This window comes from Eleutherodactylus coqui, chromosome 13 (assembly GCF_035609145.1).
Source record: "Eleutherodactylus coqui strain aEleCoq1 chromosome 13, aEleCoq1.hap1, whole genome shotgun sequence".
Taxonomy (NCBI): domain Eukaryota; kingdom Metazoa; phylum Chordata; class Amphibia; order Anura; family Eleutherodactylidae; genus Eleutherodactylus; species Eleutherodactylus coqui.
In genome coordinates, this window is record NC_089849.1 from 49,602,736 (window position 1) to 49,628,834 (window position 26,099).

At 41.7% G+C, this 26,099-nt stretch overlaps 1 protein-coding gene across 7 annotated transcripts in view; it reads left to right on the forward strand.

Moving 5' to 3' along the window:
* The window catches only part of KIAA1755 (KIAA1755 ortholog), a 64,199-nt gene that overhangs the window by 16,833 nt on the left and 21,267 nt on the right, over positions 1 to 26,099 (forward strand). For 6 of the 7 annotated variants that reach the window (XM_066588038.1, XM_066588041.1, XM_066588042.1 and 3 more), the window contains 8 exons: positions 8,439 to 8,525; positions 8,819 to 8,935; positions 10,590 to 10,688; positions 10,770 to 10,918; positions 21,919 to 22,057; positions 23,597 to 23,719; positions 24,046 to 24,237; positions 24,327 to 25,318. In XM_066588038.1, the coding sequence (XP_066444135.1) occupies positions 8,439 to 8,525; positions 8,819 to 8,935; positions 10,590 to 10,688; positions 10,770 to 10,918; positions 21,919 to 22,057; positions 23,597 to 23,719; positions 24,046 to 24,237; positions 24,327 to 25,318 (1,898 nt within the window). The remainder of the gene's footprint in view (positions 1 to 8,438; positions 8,526 to 8,818; positions 8,936 to 10,589; positions 10,689 to 10,769; positions 10,919 to 21,918; positions 22,058 to 23,596; positions 23,720 to 24,045; positions 24,238 to 24,326; positions 25,319 to 26,099) is intronic. The other variant, XM_066588045.1, reaches the window with a different exon arrangement.

Here is a 26,099-nt window from a genome sequence, read left to right on the forward strand (position 1 = left end):
AAGGGCAAACATTGTCCCTATATTCAAAAAAGGGAAGAAGATGGATTCAGGAAACTACAGGCCTGTGAGCCTGACTTCTATACCGGGAAAGATCTTTGAACAAATTATTAAACAGCATGCATGGAAGTACTTGGATAAAAATGGAGTAATTAACCAGAGCCAGCATGGGTTTGTAACAAACAAGTCATGCCAGATGAATCTAATTTCATTTTATAACAAAATCACTGACTGGTTTGATCAAGGAAATGGGGTAGATATTGTTTATCTTGACTTTAGTAAAGCATTTGACAAAGTATCTCATACTATACTTATTGAAAAAATGACCAAATATGGGATTGACAAGGCAACTGTTAGGTGGATTCACATCTATCTGAGTGATGTTTAGCTTGCAAAAAAGAAGGCTAAGAGGAGACTTAATAGCTGTCTACAAATATCTGAAGGGCTGTCACAGTGCAGAGGGATCAGCCCTATTCTCATTTTCACAAGGAAAGACTAAAAGCAATGGAATGAAACTGAAAGGGAGGAGACACAGACTAGATATTAGAAAAAACTTTCTGACAATGAGGGTGATCAATGAGTGGAACAGTTTTCCATGGGAGGTGGTGAGTTCTCCTTCAATTGAAGTGTTCAAACAAAGGCTGGACAAATATCTGTCTGAGATGTTTTAGTGATTGAGCAGGAGGTTGGACCCAACGACTCTGGAGGTCCCTTCCAACTCTACCATTCTATGATTCTATAATAAACATGGAGGCTTCATAGGGAACCATGGGCTACAAAAAATGTATAGAGCATGCCGCGATTTTGTAGTTTTTGTAGCAGCATACAAAACATCGCTCATGTGGAAAACCCCACAGGTAAGCATGGGCTTTACATACATGCAATTTGTAGCGATGTCACATTGCTCCAAAAGTGCATGAAAAAAATCATCCATGTGGAAGCGATCTTAGTCATATTGCCCATTGTTTTCAATGGGGCAGAGGCAGCAGTGTTGGCCTCATTAAAATCAATGGCAGAAGATCGTGAAGGAATCTGCCCTCTAGCCCAACCCACTCTTTTGGCTAGAGAGGAATCATTATGAGAACCACCCTCTAGCCCTGCCCCCTCTGACACCCATTCTTGGGGAAGGCCTTGGGGAGCCCTCTAGGAGATACCCTGTAGCTCCGCCCCTCTCTCTTTTTGAAAACGCCTCACATCCAGGGTTTTTCAGATGGACTGCAAGGGTGTTTCATGCCCCGATATCGCCCTCGCCAGTGTGCAGGAGCTCCAATTGAGCCTTTATCATATCGCATTCACCTGTGCTGTAAATCACTCACATATCTTTTCACAGTTCAATGATCTTTCTTTAGTTTCCACAAAACAACAATTAATTTCATGCTATTTGCAAGACATTGGACTATTTCACGCTTTTTATCTTCAGAAAGGTATTTCTCCCTACCCGCTCCCCCTTATTGCATGAGAACTGTGACTTACTTAGCAATGTGGAAAACTATCTTTAAGTAACTTTCTCTTTAACCAAGATCACATGGCAATCTAATTACCAACCTGTCTGCAATTGATGCCTCACATGTAAAAGGAGATGAGAAATATAGCACTTTTTTAAACTAAATGCTAAATGCTCAGTTTACCGAAATCCTATTAATATTTAGCTTGCATAATAACTTGGAACACAGTATAATGTTCTGAGAAACTGTTAAAAACTGTAAAGTTGGGTGAAAAAAAATGCAATTGCGCAATATCTTTTGCTCCCTCTCCACCACCTCTTGCCCCTCACCACTGTTTGCAATGGGAGGGGCAGGATGGGGGCCGGGCTAAGTGCATTGCTCCAGGCCCGTCCTGCCTCCTCTTCCTGCAGAGAGGGGCAGCATATTTTGGCTGGGTGTGAAAAGCTGGCCGATATACGGACGTCTGAATAAGCTCTTAAAAAAATACACAGCATGTTCTATTTTTATGCATCTTGCACATGAACATAGCACATATCTAACTAATTGAATTAGCCATTGACATTAATGGGAGTATGCTTGCATGTTTTTTTGCTTGCATACGCAAAAAAACAGTAAAATATGTGTACAAAAACGCAATGCCCAACATGCAAATATGAGAATGTAAATATGCTTACACCCATGTGACACCAGCCTTTAGCACTTCATAGGTGGAAGGACAGTTTACATATTTTGCATCAAGACTCAGGAGCTTCGAATTACACCTCTGTGATCTACATTGATACAGTGGTACCATTCAGTGATGACCACTGAGGCCAAATATGGATCTGATATCTGCTTTGAAGTGCTGTTTACAGTGATATATTATATGTAGATACATTCACAAGAAATGCAAAAAAACGTCTTGCACAAAAAACCATATGCATTGAAATAGTAGGTGGCTGCCCTTAACTTCCCTACACTATTCAGACGAGCCCCATTCTGCAGGAAAGGGACATTACAGTTTTGGAGAAACAGAGCGTGTTCTACTTTAAAACGGCTGTTGCTCTTGTTCTATCAGGGCTACTGACATGTTAAGATTCTTGGCCTTAAAACAAAATCAAAGGAATTTCCTTGCCCTTATAGAACCGGAGCTTCAGCCATTGAAGAGGAGTCAGGAATACTGACTTTACAGCTGTCATTTTAGGCAGTCAGTGTTTGCAGAGGGAAGAGGGAGGGGACACCAGGGGCAGCAGAAAAGATCTGTGGTTCTCTTGTATATCTCCCTGTCTCAGGGAAGGGGAACATGAATTTTTGTTTATGCTATCGCACCCCCATTGATCACAGAGTATTTTTGCTCTCTGATTGTCGTTTATGGGTTTTTTCCCACAAAATAAGTAAAATGATGGGAGGCCTTTCCCTCCTCTACACTGTTTAACCCAGGAGATTCTATAGTCATCACTGACCGTGGCATCTAAACGTTTTTACGGAAAAAAAAATACACAAGGCTTTAGATATTGAAAAAAAATACAACTACACATAACTGGTCTTATCACATTCATAATAACACGTACTAAATAGCTGAATACTCATTGTGTCGCTTTTCCAAAATAGGAATAAAGAATAATTAAAAAGTCATACAGACCTCAAAATGGTAGCAATAAAAACTGCAAGTTGTCCCACAAAAAACAGACCTGATGCAGATCTGTCAACTGAAAAATAAAAATCCTCTGGTCCTGGAATGTGGCGCCAATCAAAGTTTTTTTGTAAAAAAAAAAGTGGATACATTGTGCAAAAGTAGTAAAACATCCTAAAACCTCTATGAATTTGGTGTTGTCATAATCGTAATGATTCATAGAATAAAGGTAATATAGTATTTATTCTAAATGGGGAATGCCATAACATAGTCACATAGTATGTTAGGCTGAATGAAGACCATGTCCATCTAGTTCAACCTATTTCCACCCCCTAGTTGATCCAGAGGAAGGCAAAAGACCCCAATGAGGCAGAAGCCAATTAGCCCATTCGGGGGAAAATTCCTTCCCGATTCCATAATAGCAATCAGAATAATCCCTGGATCAACCTTTGGTAGTTCCTACTTAAATGTAAGACACATAAAAAAAAATTACTCATCAGGTTATGTTTACCCGAAATTGGTTCTTGTAAAAACTAAAACTCATACTGCAAAATACAAGGTATCATACAGCTACATTCACAAAACAAATAAAGACGTTATGACTGCTGGAACACAAAGGGGATACGGGTGACTGGCTCTTAAGGCTAAAATTAGTTATGTTACCAAGGGGTTAAAAATGCAGTTAGGTTCTGTGTTAAATAAATTTATATTAGATATAAGTTCAAAATCTACAAAAAAAGGTGAATTTTTTGGAGGGTTTTACAATTTTAACATGAGTGTTGGGAGATAGAGGGGTTGTACCAAGATTACAAATTTTGCCCTTTCCACGGGATGCTGATCAGTTGGGGTCTGCGGAGATCTCCACCCATCTTCAGAATGGGACTCCCATGTCCCCCTCTACCTGTCACTGTGGTGGTCACTTCTCCACCTGCAATGACCTCAGAATGAATGGAGCGTTGGCCGAGCATGTGCGGTCAGCTCTTCATTCACTTCAATGGGACTGAAATACCCAAGTGGCACCTGCATCTCCACAGTCCATGGAAAGCGAATGGAGCACCAGCGTGCTTGCATAACCAGCGCTCCATTCAGTCTCCTAGTCAATCCAGAGGGGTGCAGTAACCCCGCAGTGAGGACATGGGATCCCCATTCTTGAGACCGGTAAGAGTCTCAGAGGTGTGACCCCCATCGATCAACAAATTATTCCATATCCACAGATAACTTCTAATCTCGATACAACCCTTTAAGGCAGAAAACGTATTAGGAGGCTCATGCTCAATATCTCATTTCAGCCTGGAAGTTGCTGTAATATGGCACTATTGGAAGTCTATAGAACCCTATTGTACCTTTGTATGCCTCCAATATAGACTGGAGTATTTTAACTGTATCCAAAGCCCAAAATGCTGCCTATAAGTAATACACTTAGCACAAGAGAGTAAAGCCATCCCGTAGACCTACAAGTCAAACTTCATTGTCAATTGTCTAGTTTATCATCCCACTGATTTGCATAACTTGCTGCTGGCAATATACAGGAACACAGGCCATGTTTTAGAAAGGGAGGAGACATCCATTAATGAGCGAGACTTCCTTTTAGTAACAAAAAGAGTATTTTATTGAGGATGACTACTTTTAATTGCAAACCAAGGCTTTTAATGACTGCCGCAGTGCAGATAATAGGGCTGATCCTGTCTAGGAATGATTGCATGCTGGCAATGGTGATGGGTAATTACTGCGTAATAATTCCATCAGATGAGACTATTGTCTGTTTGGTTTGACTGATTGAGGCGCTAGGACTCCGCCTCTTCTTATAGAATGTAATGGGGATAACTTAATAGACTGATTTTATTCTTCATCACAAGACATTGTTTTACATTCACGTTGGCATCATGCATGCATTGTTTGAGCAGAACCTAGTAAAGACAAGATGTGTCTTTAAGAAGCAATAGAAAACTCCTGTGGTTTAGAAAAAAGGACAGTACAGCCTTAGGCCTTATAAACGGCGATATTAGGAGTTGTATGAAAGCATAACATGATGCTGATACCGTAGAAGTCTATGGGCCCACACTTTACCTCTGTGTGCCTCTAATTTCATACAAAGGATATGAGGGATTTTTTTCTCTATTTATATAGTATCTAAGAGAAAATGGGAGATGTTCCAATATATTTTATTCCGATCTTTCCTTTTATTCCCTTAATTCAATTACTTGCTGCTAATGTCACCTGCAGCTCAATTATTTCTTCAGAATCTATACTTTTCTTACTGTGGAAATTGTGATAAGTCTTATTATTGCCTTTATCCATTTCTATCTTGAATACTGTAATTAATTACTGATTAGTCTTCCCCTCACTAAAATCTCCCCACTTCAATCCATCCTGAATGCAGCAACCAAGCTGATCTTTCTTTCCAACTACTACATCAATACTTCCACCGTGAGCCGGCCACTACACTGATGCCTCCACCCTGTGCCGGCCACTACACTGATGCCTCCACCCTGTGCCGGCCACTACACTGATGCCTCCACCCTGTGCCGGCCACTACACTGATGCCTCCACCCTGTGCCGGCCACTACACTGATGCCTCCACCCTGTGCCAGTCACTACACTGATGCATCAACCCTCTGCCATTCACGACACTGATGCCTCCACCCAGTGCCGGCCACTACACTGATGCCTCCACCCTTTGCCACTCACTGCACAGATGCCTCCACCCTGTGCCAGTCACTACACTGATGCCTCCACCCTGTGCTGGCCACTACACTAATGCATCATCCCCCTGCCAGTAACTACACTGATGCCTCAACCATGTATCAGTCACTACATTGATGCCTCAACCATGTATCAGTCACTACACTGATGCATCGACCCTCTGCCAGTCACTACACTGATGCCTCTACCATGTGCCAGTCACTACACTGATGCATCATCCTCCTGCCAGTAACTACACTGATGCCTCAACCATGTATTAGTCACTACACTGATGCCTCCACCCTGTGCCAGTCACTACACTGATGCCTCCACCCTGTACCAGTCACAACACTAATGCCTCCATCATGTGCCAGTCACCACACTGATGCATCAACACTCTGCCAGTCACTACACTAATGCCTCAACCATGTATCAGTCACTGCACTGATGCCTCCGCCCTGTGCCATTCACTACACTGATGCATAAACCCTCTGCCAGTCACTACACTAATGCCTCAACCATGTACCAGTCAAGACACCGATGCCTCCACCCTGTGCCAGTCACTACACTAATGCCTCAACCCTCTGCCAGTCACTACACTGATGCCTCCACCATGTGCCAGTCACTACACTGATGCTTCCACCATGTGCCAGTCACTACACTAATGCTTCCACCATGTGCCAGTCACTACACTGATGCCTCCACCCTGTGCCAGTCACTACACTGATGCCTCCACCCAGTGCCAGTCACTACACTGATGCCTCCACCCTGTGCCAGTCACTACATTGATGCAGTAACCCTGTGCCAGTCACTACACTAATGCCTCCACCATGTACCAGTCATGACACTGATGCGTCCACCCTGTATCATACATTACTCTGATGCCTCCACCCTGTGCCAATCACTACACTGATGCCCCTACCCTGTGCCAGTGAGTACACTGATGCCCCTACCCTGTGCCAGTGAGTACACTGATGCCGCCACCGTGTACCAGTCACTACACTGATGCCTCAGTGATGGTGATGGAACACTTAGCTAACTTAAATGAATTCAAGTCTCAAGGTCCAGATGACTTACATCCTAGGATACTAAAGGAAGCAGCGGAGGTAATTGCTGAACCACTTGCCAAAATCTTTGAAAATTCCTGGAGAACAGGAGAAGTCCCAGAAGATTGGAAAAGGGCAAATGTTGTCCCTATCATCAAAAAAGGGAAGAAGGTGGATCCAGGAAACTACAGGCCTGTGCGCCTGACTCCTATACCGGGAAAGATCTTTGAACAAATTACTAAACAGCATATATGCAAGTACTTGGATGAAAATTGAGTAATTAACCAGATCCAGTATGGGTTTGTAACAAACAAGTCGTGCTAGACAAATCTAATTTCCTTCTACGACAGAATCACTGACTGAGGTGATCAGGGAAATGCGGTAGATATATTAGATCTTGACTTTAGTAAAGCATTTTACAAAGTATCTCATATTATACTTTTAAAAAATGACCAAATATGTGAATGACAAGGCAACTGTTAGGTGGATTCACAACTGAGTGATTGTACTCAAAGAGTGGTCATAAATGGCTGCACATCCAAGTGGAAGAATGTATCAAGTGGGACCACACGGCTCTGTCCTAGGCCCAGTGTTGTTCAACATTTTTATAAATGATCTGGAGGAGGGAATTGATGGGAAACTGATCAAATTTGCTGACTACACAAAGCTAGGAGGGATAGCTAACACTAGGGAAGAGAAAGTATTAAAAAAAAGAGTTAGAAAAACTTGAACAGTGGGCGGCGATTAACAAAATTGTATTTAACAAGGAGAAATGCAAAGTCCTACGTCTAGGCAAGACAAATGAAAAAAGCACATACAAAATGGGAGGAATTGGACTAAGCAGCATAAGCAGCAGCACATGTGAAAAAGACTTGGGTATACTAATAGATCATAGACTGAACATGAGTCAACAATGTGATGCAGCAGCCACAATTCAAACACAATTCTGAGATGCATTAAGAGAAGCATAGAGTCTAGATCACGTGAAGTCATTATCCCCCTCTACTCTTCCTTAGTCAGACCTCATCTGGAATACTGTGTCCAGTTCTGGGCACCCCAATTTAAAAAAGACATAGACAAACTGGAGCAAGTTCAGAGAAGAGTTACCAAGATGGTGAAATCCTGTCCTATAAAGAACAGTTAAAGGATCTGGGAATGTTTAGCTTGCAAAAAAGAAGGCTGAGAGGAGGCTTAATAGCCGTCTACAAATATCTGAAGGGCTGTCACAGTGCAGAGGGATCAGCCCTATTCTCATTTGTACAAGGAAAGACTAGAAGCAATGGGATGAAACTGAAAGGGAGGAGACACAAATTAGATATTAGAAAAAACTTTCTGACAGTGAGGGTGGTCAATGAGTGGAACAGGTTACCACAGGAGGTGGCTAGTTCTCCTTCAATGGAAGTGTTCAAACAAAGGCTGGACAAATATCAGTCTGGGTGATTTAGTGAATCCTGCACTGAGCAGGGGGTTGGACCAGATGACCCTGGAGGTCCCTTCCAACTGTACCATTCCATGATTCTTTGCCTCCACCCTGTATCATTCACTATACTGATGCCTCCACCCTGTTCATGTCACTACACTGATGCCTCAACCATGCACCAGTCAATACACCAATTCCTTGTAATGTCATTCTGACCATCTTACTTCACTCTTCAGGCTTCCTCTCCTGGTTCTATCCAGAGCACTGTCATTCTTGTAGAGAAGGAAGCTGCTCCACAGCTGGACAGGATGCCCGGACTACAGGTAAGTCCTTATTGTTCCTATTTTGTCCCTCCCTTCTGTAGCTTTGCATTACAATCAGATACATTTAGAAATAGGCTGTTAGTTGATTGGTGCTGAGGTGCATTACCTGATACAACCCATGGAAATAAGTAGTGCTGTTTCTTAAAGCAAACTTTTTTTAAAATCTCATTCAACCATTTGAAGCCACTTTGAAGTTCCTTGGTTGTAGTCAATATATATATGTAATAACAAATATATTAAAGTTATCTTACTCTGACAAGGTTTCTGTCCTTTCTGAATGTTTGCATCTGTAGGTGGAAGTATTGACTTCATTGAAATCTCTAGGCAGACATGTCGACATTGGACAGCTGACCTGGGACCTAGGAGGCACGTACCCCTACTGCCACAGCGAGTGGGTCCAATTTTATCAGGTGCCACTGCCTGCTTACAATAAATAAGTTGCGGCTTAGTTTTTTTTTATTTTAGCAACTTATGTCGCATCTTACAGTATGTCTTGAATTCTGCATTAAGTCTCTCTTGAGTCTATGTCAAGAACTTGATTAGTAAGACGGCTGTCAGCAATATGCTTGTTATAGTGGATTTACATGCGCTGCCGTACATGTTCTCAAATCTCAGTAGCCTCATTATGTTAGTTTCTGTGTGATCTCACATAAGCACAAACTTGTAAGTGCAGATATACAAAATTGTGCATTGGCATCTTGTAATAAGGAGGATAACCTGCACGGTTCTTCTGCTCAATGCTCAGTGGGAAAATGACTAAATTAAATTTATACTGCGTGTATTCATATATATATGTGCAGGCCTTTTAAGCTATCACGGCATACAGGTGTGTCCGCTCTTATACACCCATTTTGTTAGGGATTGCAATTTCTGATTAAATGAATTGTAAAGATTAGCACAAGATTCTAGCAAAACCTTTGAGTCTTGCAGTGCACAACACAACCACTGGGTGGCCACAATGGACACATATAGGATAGAGAGCTTGTGGTAGAGTATCTTGTAATCTTGAAGAGTTGGTTATCTCATGACACACATATCGGATTATATCCAGTCAAAAATAAAGGTAAGAAAGGACACATCTGTATGGACATCCCCCACTAAGGAACCCCCTCTATGAACCAGCAGAGCATTTGTCCGTATATTCCAGTTAATACTGATCGACTAAGTCTGCAATGTACATCCTTCGGTGTTTCCTGTCACTGAAGAAGGTCCCTTGAATCCTTCAGTATTTGATGTTCCTTTCCTCCACTTCCATGCTTCAATAAGTCCTGTGGTGCATGGATTGATTGGCGGATAGGGAGGTGATTCCTTAGTTCACCAATCAGCCATAACAGAAGTGTATTTATTCTGGGCCCGCCTATAGATGGGTGCTGGTTATTCTCCTGCCTGAGAGGTGTCTGGTATGGCATTGGTGGCCTGCAGCTAATTACTAGTGGTGATACTCTTAGTATGGGGCTTATTCGCCTTCCCTATCCTCTATCTAGGGACAGACTAGGTCTTCTATGTTCGAGATGTGGGTCATCCCTGTCGGGATGATAATACTGCTTTTAGGCAGGCTCCTCCAAGCTGTAGTCAGTTCGGTAGAGCGTTCCCTGTCCTGTATTTTGTGTTTCTCAAGTTTCAGTGATGTAATCCATTCATAGATTTGTCCATTGCGGACATTATTACATCTTTGTCTGACATTTTGGTGACGTCCGTGGAGGGCATTGTGGTTGTGCCCTAAATAAACATTACCGCTACATTTGATTAGTCATCATGTTATACAAAATCTCCCCTGCAATGGACGGCAGGGAAATGTATGGCCCATCCAAACTCTCAAAAGTAAAAAAAAAGCATCTTACAAACTTTCTTTCTCTTTCTCTCTTCTTGTTTTGCATATTTTATCCTCATGCGCCTTGGTTTCCTATCTTCTCATGCTCGGAGGATGTAACCATCCAGTGCTGCATGGAGGTGCAGTCCATTCTATAGCATATAGAACTGTTCTGTTTCTGCATAGAGCTGCACTACAGTTAATCAAATCTGTCATTCGTTTTTCTCATTGAAAACTTCCTTTTTGTCTTTCAGAAGCTTGATGCTTTCTCAGCAGACCTCCGGAAGGCCTCCGACTTACTTCAGCATGCCATTGAAGAACTGGGTGAAGGCAGCACTTTGCAGGATTCAAAGGTAATTGTCTTTTCCTAAACACGGAGTTGTGAGATACGTGTCTGACTTACTGAATATATATGTCATTATGAATCTTCATAGGAAGCAGAGGAGAAATTGGGTCAGTACCGGGAGCTTATGAAGGTGGTGTTAAGTGACTCTCGTTTAGTCTCCTTACAACGGGAAGGAGGGACAACATTGGCCAGACTTCGCAAAGAGGCAACTCGCTTCTACAGCTCGCAGGATGTCAGGTAACTATAAATCAAACAACTTGCTTAATGTGTCAGTGCATAGCTAAACATAAAGCAGATGTACCATGTATAGAATTGTAGTTACGTTCATTCAGGGGTACATAGCATCAGTGAGTTGAGGGCCATATTGTCATATTATTTCATTTTACAGAGCTGCAAAACATATTTTAGCTGCTCTTGGCATAATTTTTCATTTCACAAAACTATATCTGCCCTCTTATCACGAATCACCCCCAAACACAACCACATCACCCCTCACACTGCAAATGCCTCCAACAGAACATCTTCCCCAAAATCAGAATCCGCATCACATCACAAGTCCCCCCCCCCCCCAAAAAAAAATATCTCCCCTCACAGCAGGAAGTAAATAGCGCTGTCAATATTGCAGTGGCCCAGTTTGGAACTACAGGCACAGCTCCTATTGAGTGCACTAAGAGCTATGACTACAGTACCAAACAGGGATGTTGCAATATGGACAGTACTATCTGCTTCCAGTGCTGTCTACAATGACAACCAGGGATCAGCTGTTGGGTGGGGATCCTGAGCAGCAGACCCCTGCTGCTCAACTACTGATGACATATCTTGAGGATAGGTCATTAAAGGGGTTGCCCAGTTACCAGTCAATAAATCCCCTTATCTCATGAACTGTGGTAAAACAATAAAAGGATCACTACTTACCACTCCTCTGCAACTGCGATCCAGCGCTGCAGACGCACTGTGGTCCCAGTGTTTGTGGCCAATGATGTCAGCAGAAGGCACCTAACCACTGCTGCCAATGACAGGTTGCAGCGTCACTGTTCTAAACTCCTGGCATGGTGCCCCAGATGTGAATGCTAATGCCAGGAGAGTGGGCAGTGATGTTGTAGCCTTTGATTGGCTGATTTTCCTTGACATCATCTGCCACAACAAACACCGGGACTACAGCGGGGCTGCAGCACTGGACCGTGGAGGTAGAGGAGGGGTAAATACTGATCCTTTTGTTATTTTAGCACAGTTGGTGGAATAGGGGAAATATTGTCCAGGAACTAGACAACTTCTTTAATAGTACAAGTAAAAGTCCTTCGAACCCCTTTAATACAGGCTGATGTCACACAAACAGTGCCTGTAAGGGAGTGACAATGAGCACTCTCCTTTACATCTGCAGAAAGCACTCATTGCAGAATGGCCGGCCATTGTGATCTTATACAGGAACATACAGATTGTACAGACAGGCCATCCGCTGTGTTTCTGTCCAGCAGGGTGGACCTGCATTAATTAGCTTTATGACTGCAGATATTAATATTAGAGATGAGCGAGTATACTCGCTAAGGCACATTACTCGAGCGAGTTGTGCCTTAGCCGGCAGGGAGCGGCAGGGGAGAGCGGGGAGGAACGGAGGGGAGATCTCTCTCCTCCCCCCTCCCCCCCCCCCCCCCCCCCCGCTCCTTCCCTGTCACCCGCGCTGGCCCCCGAATCTTTAGAGACGAGCGGGGAGATACTCGGCTAAAGCACTGCTCGCTCAAGTAATGTGCCTTAGCGAGTATACTCGCTCATCTCTAATTAATATGCTTTTTATGTTGAATCTATGGCAAATAAATTGAATGGAAGTTTATAAACAGAAAAAAGTGTCCGTCTCCAAGAAGAACTGGAGCACAGCTCCTGCTTCAGTGAACCTGGGAGTGACAGGGAAGTTGGCGATAGAGCCTTACATTTGTCTATTGCATATATTGTTGTCCCACAGTACAGTAGAGCTGTCATCTATCATAAAATCTGCTGTCCTCTAATCATAATGAGATGACTCTGTTGACCTTGACCCACTCTACACAACAAAGCTCACAAGTAAGTTTATTCTGTGTGCTGCAATGGCCTCTGTGAAAGCGTAGATTTTTCATCCTATGAATACTCACACAAAAAGACACCAATTCTTTCTTTTAAAAAATATGTTAAAAGCCCTGGATTGCAGAACCCTGGCATCGATTAATAAAATAGACACCTACTACTGGTTGATGCACTTAACACCATGAGGAAGAAGCAGAGAGTGATCGTTACAGACTGGGAAAATTATATATCACAGGTGTTTCACAGTGTGTGCCCGCGACAAAATGTTGCTTTGATGAGCTAAATCAGGAGGTCTGAAAAAAAGTTTGCTAATACGCTTCCCGTAATACAACATGCCCGCTTGTGAGTGCAGTCTACCTAATATTACAGAGCTGAGAGAATATTCGGGACAGCATATGAGCAGTGAGCTAAAATGTTCAGTTTTGTTCTTAAAGCAAAATTCCCACATTTCACAATATGTTTGTCTTTATTCATTCATGTTTGGCCGTGTTTAAGCCCTTCTACTTTGGCTTTTCTCAACCTGGGAGATAGACCTAGCAAGCAGTACATAAATCATGTGACTAATTTGCATAACAATGGCAATGAGCAAACGGGTAAGGACACACGATCTAATGCTGCACGTAATTGAAACTTTGTCTACTTTCAATGGCCAATGTATGCAGTTTTACCACAAAAATCTATTTTCTATTATAAACATATTTTTTTAAGAATTTTTTTTTTGTGAAGCTTTACATTAGAAAGAAAAAAAATCCTAATATCCTGCAGTTTCCACACTGACCACTGGGCCTTTTAATAGGCTGACACTTACCGCTCTGTTGGGAAAACTTTTCAGCGGTCATCTCATTTTCAAAACAGGGAAGATTACTATGAAAGGTAAAAGGCTTGTTATATAGATAACACAGAATCCACCATTCACAATAGATTGGGGTCACAGGTCACCTCCTCCCCCTCCCTGCACACTAAGCTCTGCACATGTTACAAAGCATACCTAGGACAGTCTCCCGCAAAAATCAGTAGGTCCCCTCCTGTCCATTGTGTTTACGGCTCATGAAGCTGCTGTAAAGCATATCTCTGCAGCTCAGGCAAGATGGCCGCCTCAATAGTCATGTGCAGACAATGTGAATTAAAAAAATCTACTATCAGTGAATACAAACAAATCAGGAAGGGAAAATGTTCCATATCTGGTTTTAATTGCCACAAAAAATATAGAGGAGATACATTTCCTTTAATTGTCACTAAAGTATTCCAATGTTCACTTGGGCAGGGTGTGGGGCCACACACCAATCAGAAAAGTGCCAGCAGTGAAGAAAAATTGCATCCAGCATAGTAAGTCAGCTTTTCCTAGGTTGCATTTTGCATGTCTACAAAGCAAAGATCTCTGGCAATCCTCCGCTCGCTTTTCACTCTAACATTGACTCCCAAAAACCAGAACTGAGAGTCAGCTGTTAGGTATTAGTGTCCTTAACAACTGGCTACAGTTGGCAGTGCCACTTGATGGGTGTGTGCCGCTCTGCCAGTCAGTTGTAATTAGTAGGGAATGCTGGCAGCAAGTTTCTGCAACTAAATATCAGTTCCATTCATCTGAATCGGACAGACCAGTCATTACTGTAACAATTGTCATATGGGAAGATACCCCAAGCGGCATACATAAAATTCCTGTATGATTGACAGTTGGAGAAATGATGCAGAAACGACAAATTTGCTCCCGTCTGCATCATTTTATAGATTTGAGAGGCCCAGCCTGGCCTTTCTGTACCAAGATCACTTATGGGGTAACAGAATAATTTGGTTAAGGTGTTGTTGCTGTGGTTGAGGGACTATATTGCCATGTGGGAATTAAAGCAGCAGGCAGGCCCCATAGAGATAACATTGTGATGCTGAAATGTCCAAGCGGATTCATTTTGTGAAAAATTCCTTAAAATGCTTCTGTCAAAGTTGACAGTGCATCCAGCCAGCCAGACGTCCTCGTCTAACACCCTACTGAACCCTCTCGTGGCATAACTGCAGGGTGCCGATGAGTTCACATGGCAGTCCGGAGCCTAGGGAATACTCCCAGGTATGCCAAATATTGTCGTCTATTAAGCCCTGCCAGTATCAGAGGTTAATAGACTGGGCTTAATAGATGAATAATCTGCCTACCTTTCCTCCTAATGAACCGGCAGCTCTATATCCTTCTGAGGTGTATTTGACCCTACATATCTGAATCCGAACTCACATCCTGCTATATATCTTCATTGATGCTATTGTTATCCAGATGTGAACTAACTGCGGTGAATACTAAAATGCCACCCGGTGCCGAGCGCGTTTTCATTACCGCGTATTAAGCGCTTTCTACTCTAAAAAAATAAAAATAGATTGGATGGAAAGATATATCCCAGGTGTTACATTTTTATGCAGCGCCACCACAGAGAAAACAAAGAATTACACCGTGTTCATGGGTAGTCTGTGTAAGGGCTTGTTGACATGTGAATTGGAGGCTCCGTTCGAAGCGTCCATTAAAGTTTCATACAAAATGGTGCAGCATGCTGGGATATTTCACCATGGAAAATACCAGAGAAAATAACAACAGCTGGACAGACCCCATTATACTTAATGGGGTCCATTCAGGGCCGTTATAGTGTAGAGGGGGAAAGCTAGGCTCCATTCTGTTTTGGTTCAGCAGAGCAGGCACTGTTAGTTGATTTATGTATCACCTGTCCCTTTAAGGGCGAAAGAGGTGAGAGAGTTAATAGTCGCTTGGTCAGTTCTGGGCATACAACCCTGGACTGAAACTGGGATAGGGGCGGTCGGGCATATATATATATGTGTGTGTGTGTATAGAAGACCTGGTCACCAAAAAACATGATGGCTGATACTGGCATGGATATCAGACAAATGAAAGAAGCAGTGCAAAACCGAAAAACATGGAGGGAGCTTTGGGATCGCCAAGGGTCGTGATCGACTAGTTGGCTAACAACATATTATATATGTGTGTATATATATATATTATACAATGTGTCCCTTACATTTTTTTTTACATTTTGTTATGTTGTGGCTTTGCGCAAATAAATAAAAATGTAATTTTCCCCCAACATTGTGCACTCCGAACCTCATAATGACAAAGTAAAAACCGAATGGTAGAGATCTTCGAACGGAGCCTTCAATTCAGACGTCAACAAGCCCTTACACAGACTACCCATGAACAAGATGTAATTCATTGTTTTCTCTGTGGTGGCGCTACATAAAAATGTAAGACTTTCCCGACCCGCTGTACATAGATAGATAGATAGATAGGAGATAGATAGAAAGATAGATACATAGATAGATATGAGATAGATAGATAGATAGATATGAGATAGATAGATATGAGATAGATAGATAGATAAATAGATAGATGGAGATAGATAGATAGATAGATAGATAGATAGATAGATATGAGATAGATAGATAGATAGATAGATAGATAGATAGATAGATAGATAGATAGATAGATAGATAGATAGATAAATAGATAGATGGAGATAGATAGATATGAGATAGATAGATAGATAGATAGATAGATAGATAGATAGATAGATAGATAGATAGATAGATAGATAGATAGATAGATAGATAGATATGAGATAGATAGATAGATATGGGATAGATAGATAGATAGATAGATAGATAGATATGAGATAGATAGATAGATAGATAGATAGATAGATAGATAGATAGATAGATAGATAGATAGATATGAGATAGATAGATAGATAGATAGATACAGATAGATAGATATGAGATAGATAGATATGAGATAGATAGATAGATAGATAGATATGAGATAGATAGATGGATAGATAGATAGATAGATAGATAGATAGATAGATAGATAGATATGAGATAGATAGATAGATATGAGATAGATAGATAGATAGATAGATAGATAGATAGATAGATAGATAGATAGATATGAGATAGATAGATAGATACAGATAGATAGATATGAGATAGATAGATATGAGATAGATAGATATGAGATAGATAGATAGATAGATAGATAGATAGATAGATAGATAGATAGATAGATCTGGTGGACAGGTGCAATGGCTGACAGACATTCTATATCAGGGACATTGCGGGAATATCATTACAACTCAAACTGCTTTGTTATAACAAACTTGATATAGAACACGGTTCGTATACGGTCTTTAGAATATTTTGCGCCCGACTGTTTGTTCCATGCTTGTTATTAAACCGTTATGAGCAGCAATATAAGTAAGAAATCATCTTTGCAGACTTCTAATAGGAGTATGTGGTGGGCTGCTATGCCAAGAGTTGAATTCATGGTGGACCACCATTGTCCCAAACCGGATGTAACCTGACCCGAACCAGCTTGATGAGTCTGCTACCTGTCTGCATAAGTAAAGCCACCATGACCCATCAACATCCAAGCCCCAGTGCACATGGAGATCTCAGTCCTGGTAGTAAAGGCTGCTCCACTGGTTTCACCGGCCCAACCCTCTGTAGTAGGTGAAGTTACCCCTAAAGCCCCAACTCGGCAGTTTATGACAATGGGATGGATCCATTCTGGACAGGATTAGGTATTCCTTCCCTCATAACGGAATCCATAATTGGCCTTAAGCAGAGCAGGACTCATCCTCCAGAGCAAGAGAAACTTTTTTGTAACCGCTGATGGGGTATATGAAAATGGATTTTCCAAATCACATAATCCCCTCAATATAAACCCCCTTTAAGTCATGCGATCCTCCGCTTTGGTTAGCAGTTTGCTATTTGCATTTCTACTTAAGAACCTTTGCAAATACTTTGCATATTTAATTGAAAAAAGGACGTTTTTTCAAATGTTTCCATCGGCCACCACTTGGTGGCACTGCAGCACAGCACGGATAAGCTTTTAGTAGGACTTGGAATAAGGGACGTTCACACTCACCGAGGACTTTTAGGTGTTAAATACTGCTCATTGCGGGCTTATTCACGCTAACACATTTGCGCTGCGTATTACGTGGGCAAAATTTGCGCGTGCAATACACAGTGAATAGAACTCATTGATTTTAATCAGTTCGTTCACATGATCATATTTTGCATGTGCACGAAAATAACATATATTAAACTTATTGCCTGTTGAAATCAATGGGAGCATGCTGGTGTGTTTTTTACATGTGTAAAACACGCCCAAAAATGCAGCGCCCGTTGCGCAAATACATAGCTCAAATGCTGCGTAAATACACTAACACCCATGTGAAGCCGGCCTTCATGTCTTCAGAATTCTCCGGCCTTTTAGTATCAGTATGTTCTTCTTTTGTTTATTCCAAAAGTGAAGAGATGCCCAAACTAAAGATTTTGGCGAGCTTCCCCTTTTTTCTTGTGCCTGTGCTACGGAAAATGTAAATGAGAGCAGGTGCTTCTTGCAATAGCAGTGAGTGCCCTATCCATTACAGAGCTGCGTATTTCACCCATGACATAAGGGTGTGTATAAGTATTGGTTTCCCCTCCATGTTCTTTCTCTGATCCTGGCACCAATTTCCTAATTTATTGTTTTTTATGCAAAAGAAAGATACTTTGGAAAGAGAATGAAATCTGGGATGTCAGCAGATTCCGGATGCTAGAGGGCTGTAGTAGGCACTCACCGTAGGCAGCACTTCAACAATGATTTCCCGTGTTTACTGTTCCAGCACCCCTCTTCTCTGCACCCCCTTATCTGCTCTTAGACGCAGTGAAATTAGAAATGGATGTATCTGATCATTGATCTTTGCTCTTTAGATATCCATCTTTTTGACTTTTGAATTAGGTGTGCACTAAAGCAACCCTCTTGGGAAAAATTCTATCCCAAGACCGGAGTTGGGTATATAACCTGCAGTTGATCTCTGCCATCCCTCTTATCTGCCTGTTCCAGATCCCATTTTTGGCCGCCCAAGATGGCCAAGAGAATCTTCAGACTATCTGATCCCCACAGTGATTGGTAGTGTTAGTCTACTAATGCACTATACCTGCTCTCTGATTTGCCAATGCTGCTCATGTGATAAGCGATAGCCAATCAGTTGACCCGCCGTCAGACCAGGACACTCATCCACATTACACGTACAGATATAGTTGTCGGAAAATGGGGTTTATATACCAAATCACGGGTCATTTAGTTTCCACCCGCTCTGCTTAAGGACACGCTATATTTTGTGCAAATTTGACAAGCCACATCTTTTGAGGGGATGAATTAATGGATAGTCCTATGAAAAATCGGACTGTTAGCAGATATGCTATACGAGAAAGACAATAGAAAAGTTATTAAACCTTTAAAAAATGGACTGGGTTACAATCGTGACGCAAGTGCTTTTTCCTTTGGATATATGCACAAAATGAAGTAAATATTCTTACTGTATAATGTCTCAAAAACCAAAGAACATTAGAATTCAGTCTGGAAATCTTCATCGAGAGGTTTATGGCGGTTTACAAGGTTGGCAGATGTGCAGTATTCATGAGCCATAGAAAAGGAGAATCCATAAAATTCTACATTATGTACTTAAAAGCGATAATAAAACAAGACTGGAGTCCTTGGATGTAAAGAAAGGACAATTAGGCAAATCAATCCAGATCACAACATTCACATTAAAGGTCAGCATATACTTTGTGTAGAGAAGGATGGTGCCTGCTAGCTAATGGTAGTAGTACAGAGACCTGCAGATAAATACTGGCGTTCTCCGTCAGACCATAAATAGGGCTGAAATAACCAATTATGAAATGCATTTTGCAACATAGTGTTCTCCGAGCTTTCTGTGCATATGGATGAAATGCATGAGTTATAGGCAAGTATATACACAGCTGCAAGCTACTAAATAAGCATTTGGGGCTGAACTGTAACAGACTATATGGTTAGTTATTTCTGCTATACTTATTGTGCCGCAGTGAACCTCTTTATGAGCCTCATGCTGTTCCTTTACTATGGAGTCATTGACACTCTCTGTTCCACCATATTGTGCCTCCTTACGCTACTAATTATGTATTACTGTAAAACGACGGGGTTTAGTATGAAATTGGAGGCATACAGAGGTACAATGCAGCCCCATAGACTTCGGTGTGCCATGTTATGGCTCTGTACAATATGGCTAAGTGCATGAGCCCTAATTGAAAACCTTGTGGACTATGTTGGACTAAAGGTTATTATTAGTAGACTGTTATAAATTACCATATTATTACTAAAGCAATCCCATTAAAGGATTTCAAACAATAAGATAATGGGTCAGACGGCATGCAATTCTTTGCTACATGATTGATGTGGATGTGTGAGAATTACACCTCGTATGGAGGGCCATATTAGGGGTCTGTGTTGTACTACTCCATAACATGGTACCCTTAGAAAGCTATGGACCTGACTGGGCAGATTATGTTGGAGGCAGATGGAGGTCATTATCTCACAGCCTCTTGGAAATTTATGCAAATGTGAAGATGGAACAATGCCTCTAAAGACTTGTGAAAAGGTCACACATTGACTTGCAGGAATGCTGCCTTCTAAAGCCCCATTTACACTCAACGATTATTGCTCAAAAGTTGCTCAAAAGTCATAATTTGATCAATAATCAATGTATGTAAATGCTCCCATCTTTCACTCTTTGGCTGAACGATAATTTCTAGGTGAGCATAAAATCCATCTGATAGCAGGGACTGCATGCTATGTTCTCCATGGGGAGTGTTGATTACATTGTATTCAGCTTGCAGCCCCGCTGCAGAAAAAGGGACTGTATGCAGAGAACAGACCACCTTTCTCCCTATCTTTTAAATGAATTTTGAGCAATCATCTTCACGTGTAAATGGATCTTAATAGATGTCGCTGTAGAGGCATTGTTCCATCTTTCGATTTGCATAAATTTCCCAGAGGAGCATGCATGGCCTTATAAGTCTCCTCATAGCTACTAGATACTAAATGCTCTCCCTAAGGAGAAAGGATACCCTTCCTGTCTCACAGCCTCAATTGGAATACAGACTGCTTATGGCTCCATGTGCTGCTTACAGACTTTGCCATGTGCATATGGCTTTAACCCCTTGAGTGGCAGGTTTCCTACCACCCTGTCGTGCCCACCAGGGCAGGTTTTTTAAAATGGTCTAATCATTGAATTTCAACTAGTTTTGCAGTTGCGTCTCAAGAGCCATAACTTTTTCATTTTTCCATTGACATGGCCATATGAGGGCTTGTTTTTTGCGGGACAAGTTGTGATTTTTTAAACAGGGGGGAGGAAAAAAAGAAATGGGGAAAAAAGAAAAAAAGGGGCCATGTCATTAAGGGGTTAAATAATGTATTAACTTCCTTCTCTGGGTCATTACGACGCACACGGATACCACATGTGTGATTGTATTTTTGATTTTTACAAAGTAAAGGGAGACAAGTGTTTTTTTTAATTTTTTAAATAATTTTTTAACTTTTTTTTTTTTTTTTTTTTTTTTACTTTTTTTTTTTTTTTGTCCCTTTAGGGGACTTCCACAGGGACCCATCAGGACCCCCTGATCACATTCCGGGGGTCCGATGGTGACAGCCCTTTACATGCTGCAGTGACAGCCCTTTACATGCTGCAGTCACATAGACTGCAGCATGTAAAGGGTTAACACAGCAGAGATCGGAGGTTTTCTCTGATCTCTGCTGTAAGAGCTAGTACCTAGCTGTCCTCTGACAGCTAACAACCAGCTCTCCCTGCCACAGAGACCATCGGCTTGCTTCTGACAAGCCGATGGTCTCTATGGCAACCTGTAAACAAAGCAGGACATTGCCGACATGTCGGCAATACCTTCTGCTGGTTTTTCAAAGCCCTTGCACTGCTCTGTGTGGGTCTGTGCAGGCAGAGCACACTGTCACAGCTTGTGGCATTGTGCTCTGCAGCTCCCATTGTGATACATAGCCCGGAAATCTTCCGGGCTATGTTGCTATGAGCAGTGGAGCTCGTCCCCGGAAATTCTCCGGGCGTGCCACTCAAGGGGTTAAATGGGTTATTCAGTTACTGGACTGCATTAAAACAATAAACTGAAGTATACTACTTGGCATTGACATTCAATGCCACAGTCACATTCCCGAACTCCTAGCATCATGGCGCTCAGGATGTGAATGCAGATGATAGGAGAACAAGTGGTAGCCAGATAACCCTTTAAAATAAGTATATATGATAGATATGCACATTTAGTAGAAGGGTCACCAGTGAAATAGTTATTCCTTATTAATCTTTTAGGAGTGCAGTGGAGTCAGCTGTGCAGATGTACAACCACTTGGAAGAACGAGTGCATGCTCTAGTCACGAAGTCCAACCGCAGACTGGAACTTTTGGAGTCAATGTTGAAGATCCAGGAGTTAGAAAAACAATTTAACCAGGTAAATATACGTAAAGTAAGTAACAGAAATATCACCAGTGAATGAAAAACCAAAGAAAACTTGGCACCGCAGGAACAGGGGAAGAGTTAGGTACGAAAAGAGATCCCTAGACTCCACATCACCTAAACTATGAGCACCATAACTTAGTTTAAGGTACTTGTAGTTCCTGACAGTTTCCTTTTGAAGCCAGCATTTGACATTTCAGTGCAGTGCAGTCATTTCGGCACAAAGCTAAAAATATGATAATAGGCAATGGAAGGACTACAAGATACAAATTTCATCCATATCAGATATTGAAGGCTTGTCACTAGGATATACCAGTAGATGAGAGTCCAAAAACTGTGATGCCAGCAGATTGCTAGAAAGAAGTGGTAAGGAGGATGCAGGAAACAGCTGTCACTTCATCTTCTATTGATTTTTTTCCAGTGATGTATGGTCATCCAATTATAGCCTATGGGTGACTTATCCTAAGTGGGTTTAGAGAAGTTGGGGGGGCCAAGATAAACTTTTGCACTCGGGCCCATGAGCCCATTTAGCTACACTCCTGCCTCCGAGGTTACAGAAGTTGGACTGCCACCAATTGGACTTCTATGCTTGCCATGAGGCATCCCCTCCAAAACAACTTTGATACAAACTTCTTATTTATGGTGCTCATAGTTGATGACAGCTTCCTTTTTTAAAAAAAAGAAAGAAAGAAAAGTAAAAATTCTTAGAATTAGCCTTGAAATATTTTGATAAATGGAATTATGATTATGTTGTATAATGACCAATTGAAGGAACTATCAATATAAATGCATTTAAATAGTTAATACCATAATAATGTACCTGCTCCACATTTAAAGGGATGTTCCGTGACTTAGAAAAAATTTACAGGTTTAAATAGTGTAAAATAAAGAAAAAATATACTCACTTACTCCAGGGACTCCCCATCTTTTCAAGAAGAGGCCAATGTGAGGTCACATGTCATTCATTGTGCACGACACCACTCAGAAAATCACAGGCTTCAGTGGTAATTCTTCCATAGTCACTGCATCCTGTGACTGGCTAAGTAGTCATGTACACAGTGTATGGCACATGACTGCCCACTGGCTTCTTCTAGGTTGCAAGTCCTGAAAATAAGCCTATTTTTCTTGGGGAACAGCGCCACAACTGGCCATGGGTCTGGTAGTGCAGCTCAGCACCATTAAAGGGGTTCTGTCAAGATGCACAACCCCTCCCCGAATGTGGGGTCTTGGGCAAACAGCTGATTCACATGAATGGCCATCCAATATTACCAAGACAGCAGCTCTACCAGAACAGGAATCTCTCTTAATACATGTAAAGCCACCTATACTGAACAGCACCCCACTCTGTGATGTACATATGCCAATAGTACATTATGCCCATATGCCAATGAACAAAAGTTATACTCTTGGCACAACCCCTTAAAGATGAATGGGTCTGAGTAACAATATCCTGTACAACATGTTGACCCATATTTGGAAAAAAGCAGCCACGTTTTTCTAACCATGCCCTTTAACGCCACGTTTGCACCCACAGCTCAGCTGCTGGCTAGACGGAGATGGTGAAAATCAGTTGCATGAAATGGACACTATGGAATGGTCTTTGGAAATTTTGGAGAAGTATTACAAAAAGTTTAAGGAATTCTTTCTGCAAGCAACAGTAAGTATTCCATATAAATATAAAAAAATGTGTATTCAGTAGACTCCTTCGACTACCTATTACCAAACGTCTACATTTGATCAATGGACCGTTGATCCCAAAAATGGTTCAATTTAGTTTGAGCTGTAAGGAGGCTGCCCATACATGTTTGGGGAGCCTCAGTTACCGCATGCAGAGTACTGCTAGTAGTCATACTGTTCTGGCACTTGCCATAATTTCAAGCTGCAAGTACAGGTTCAGCATTTGTTGTTAGCACTAAACCATATGCGTGAATGACCTATTGGATCTATGTACCCATTTTTCTCATTAAAGCATTATACTTGCAGGTGCATTATAATCACGGGCTGGTCCTTCTAGATGATGCAAATAAGTTCAGTGGGTCCATGTTTCCAGAGATGGATTCATTCAAGATGACAAGAGGAGCCTTCCAGACCAAACTAAGTAGTTTCTATATGAATGTTGAAAGGCAAAAAGAAGAATTGGAGAAGCTTCTGAATCTTTATAGGTTTTGTGACAAGGTATACCATAAAATATCATATACCATATCAGCATAGTCATCAGCTATATCGTGTTCTACTTCTAATTGTTGGTCGATCTCTCCTACAAGATCACACAGCTCACCGTGAGCTGCAGCCGCTATGTGGAACAATTGAAGATGGCCGAACAGAAGCTTTGCCTACCAGAGACGCAGCAGTGCCTAGAGACCTACCTTCAGAAACTAACAGAAGAATTGTCAGATGACACATTTCAAGAGATGAAAGAAGAATCCTACAAACTGAGCAGCTGTAGAGGTCTGACTGTTTGGAATGAGACCTGGCTCAAATGTCAAGAAGCTAAGCAACTTATAGAAGAAACTCTAGAGAAGTGTAAAGATGAACAGATCGCAGCCTTAACCTGGTCCAAGGATACCACATTGTCTTCTCCCTTATTAACATTAGAGGACAATGTGGTGAATTTCTCAAGTGAAGTAGCGCAAGGAAGCCGAAAGGAAGAAGACGAATTCCGACCTCGAGGCAGCATGAGATCTGCAGAATCAACAATTATTAACTGCTGTAGTTTTGGTCTCCATGCTGGTTCCATGGGTTTGTTTCTTAAAGCCCCCAGAAGTCATAGAAATGCAAGATCAGCAAGAGAATCTTTGATTTCCCAGGGATGTTCTACCAGTGAGGAAACCAAGAACAACAATGGGTCTGACCTAGAGAGCACTGAGCTGATGACTCAAAACTCCAACAATGAGGCTCTAGAGATTTTACATACTCCCAGTCCAAAGCTTCCTGGGCCAACCTCGGTACAGCCTTCCTCTGTAACAAATACAGACCACTTCACATGGGTATCCTATAGCAGGCCCAACAGCGATGACTCCAGTATTCTAACTCAGAGCGACAGTAGTAAAATGAAGCAACCAGGTAGAAGGTGCGTCCTCTCTAGGCATGCCAGCTTCTCAACAGGAGACTCGAGTTCCAATTACTCCTCAGAAAGTTCTTCAGCCATTTCTCCCTTGCTACTTATGGAGCCACTTACCTCTCGCTTGCCTTTGATGAGAAGAGCCATGACTGAATCATCTAGGGACCATGACTGGGCAATACAGTTCAATTTTGCGTAAGTGAACCTACTGTAACTTTTCTGCTGCCTTACGGGTGGCCATACACATTAGATATAAATGACTGAACCCATTGATTTTAACAGTACCGGACGATCATCTTAAGCGTATGGCAGCCTCCCGACTCTTCCCTAATGGCAGATGTTGGAGGACATAAGGATCAGAAGTTGGATTCCAACTGTCTGATCCCTTTGTTTTCAGGAGATAAGTCTTTGCCCTAATATGTGGCTGCAGCTTTCTCTCTTCACTACATACAAAACACATGTACGATTGCCTGAGTGTGCATGCATATTGGCAGGTCGGGAGAGATAGCAAACAGCTACCTGCACGAGTATATATATATAAAACCAAATTAAGTCACTTCTTCCCAGCTGAGAAATAAAGAATTTGGAGGACTCTTAACATAAATGGAATAGAAGATGCAACATTTGGAATATTATTCTATATTAGTATTTTTTTTGTAACACAAATCTAAAGCTTGTTTAAGCGTGAACTGAAGATAGACTGCTGTTTAATGCCTAATCCATATATCAGTATTATGGATTAGTGTTGAATGAATCTATAATATGGTGCACATAGTTTCCTACATGCCCATTGTGCACCTTCAAGTGCCTCTGATTCTATAGAGGATTCTTTCTCATGGTTTCCACAAGAATCAAACAGAAAGATCTATATTTTCCCCTAAAAGTATTGCTTCTAGGCAATATCAGTTTAAGGATGGTTTCACATGGTCTGTTCGGAAAGCAGGAAAGGGGAACCCTCGGGCCGAACGGCTTCATC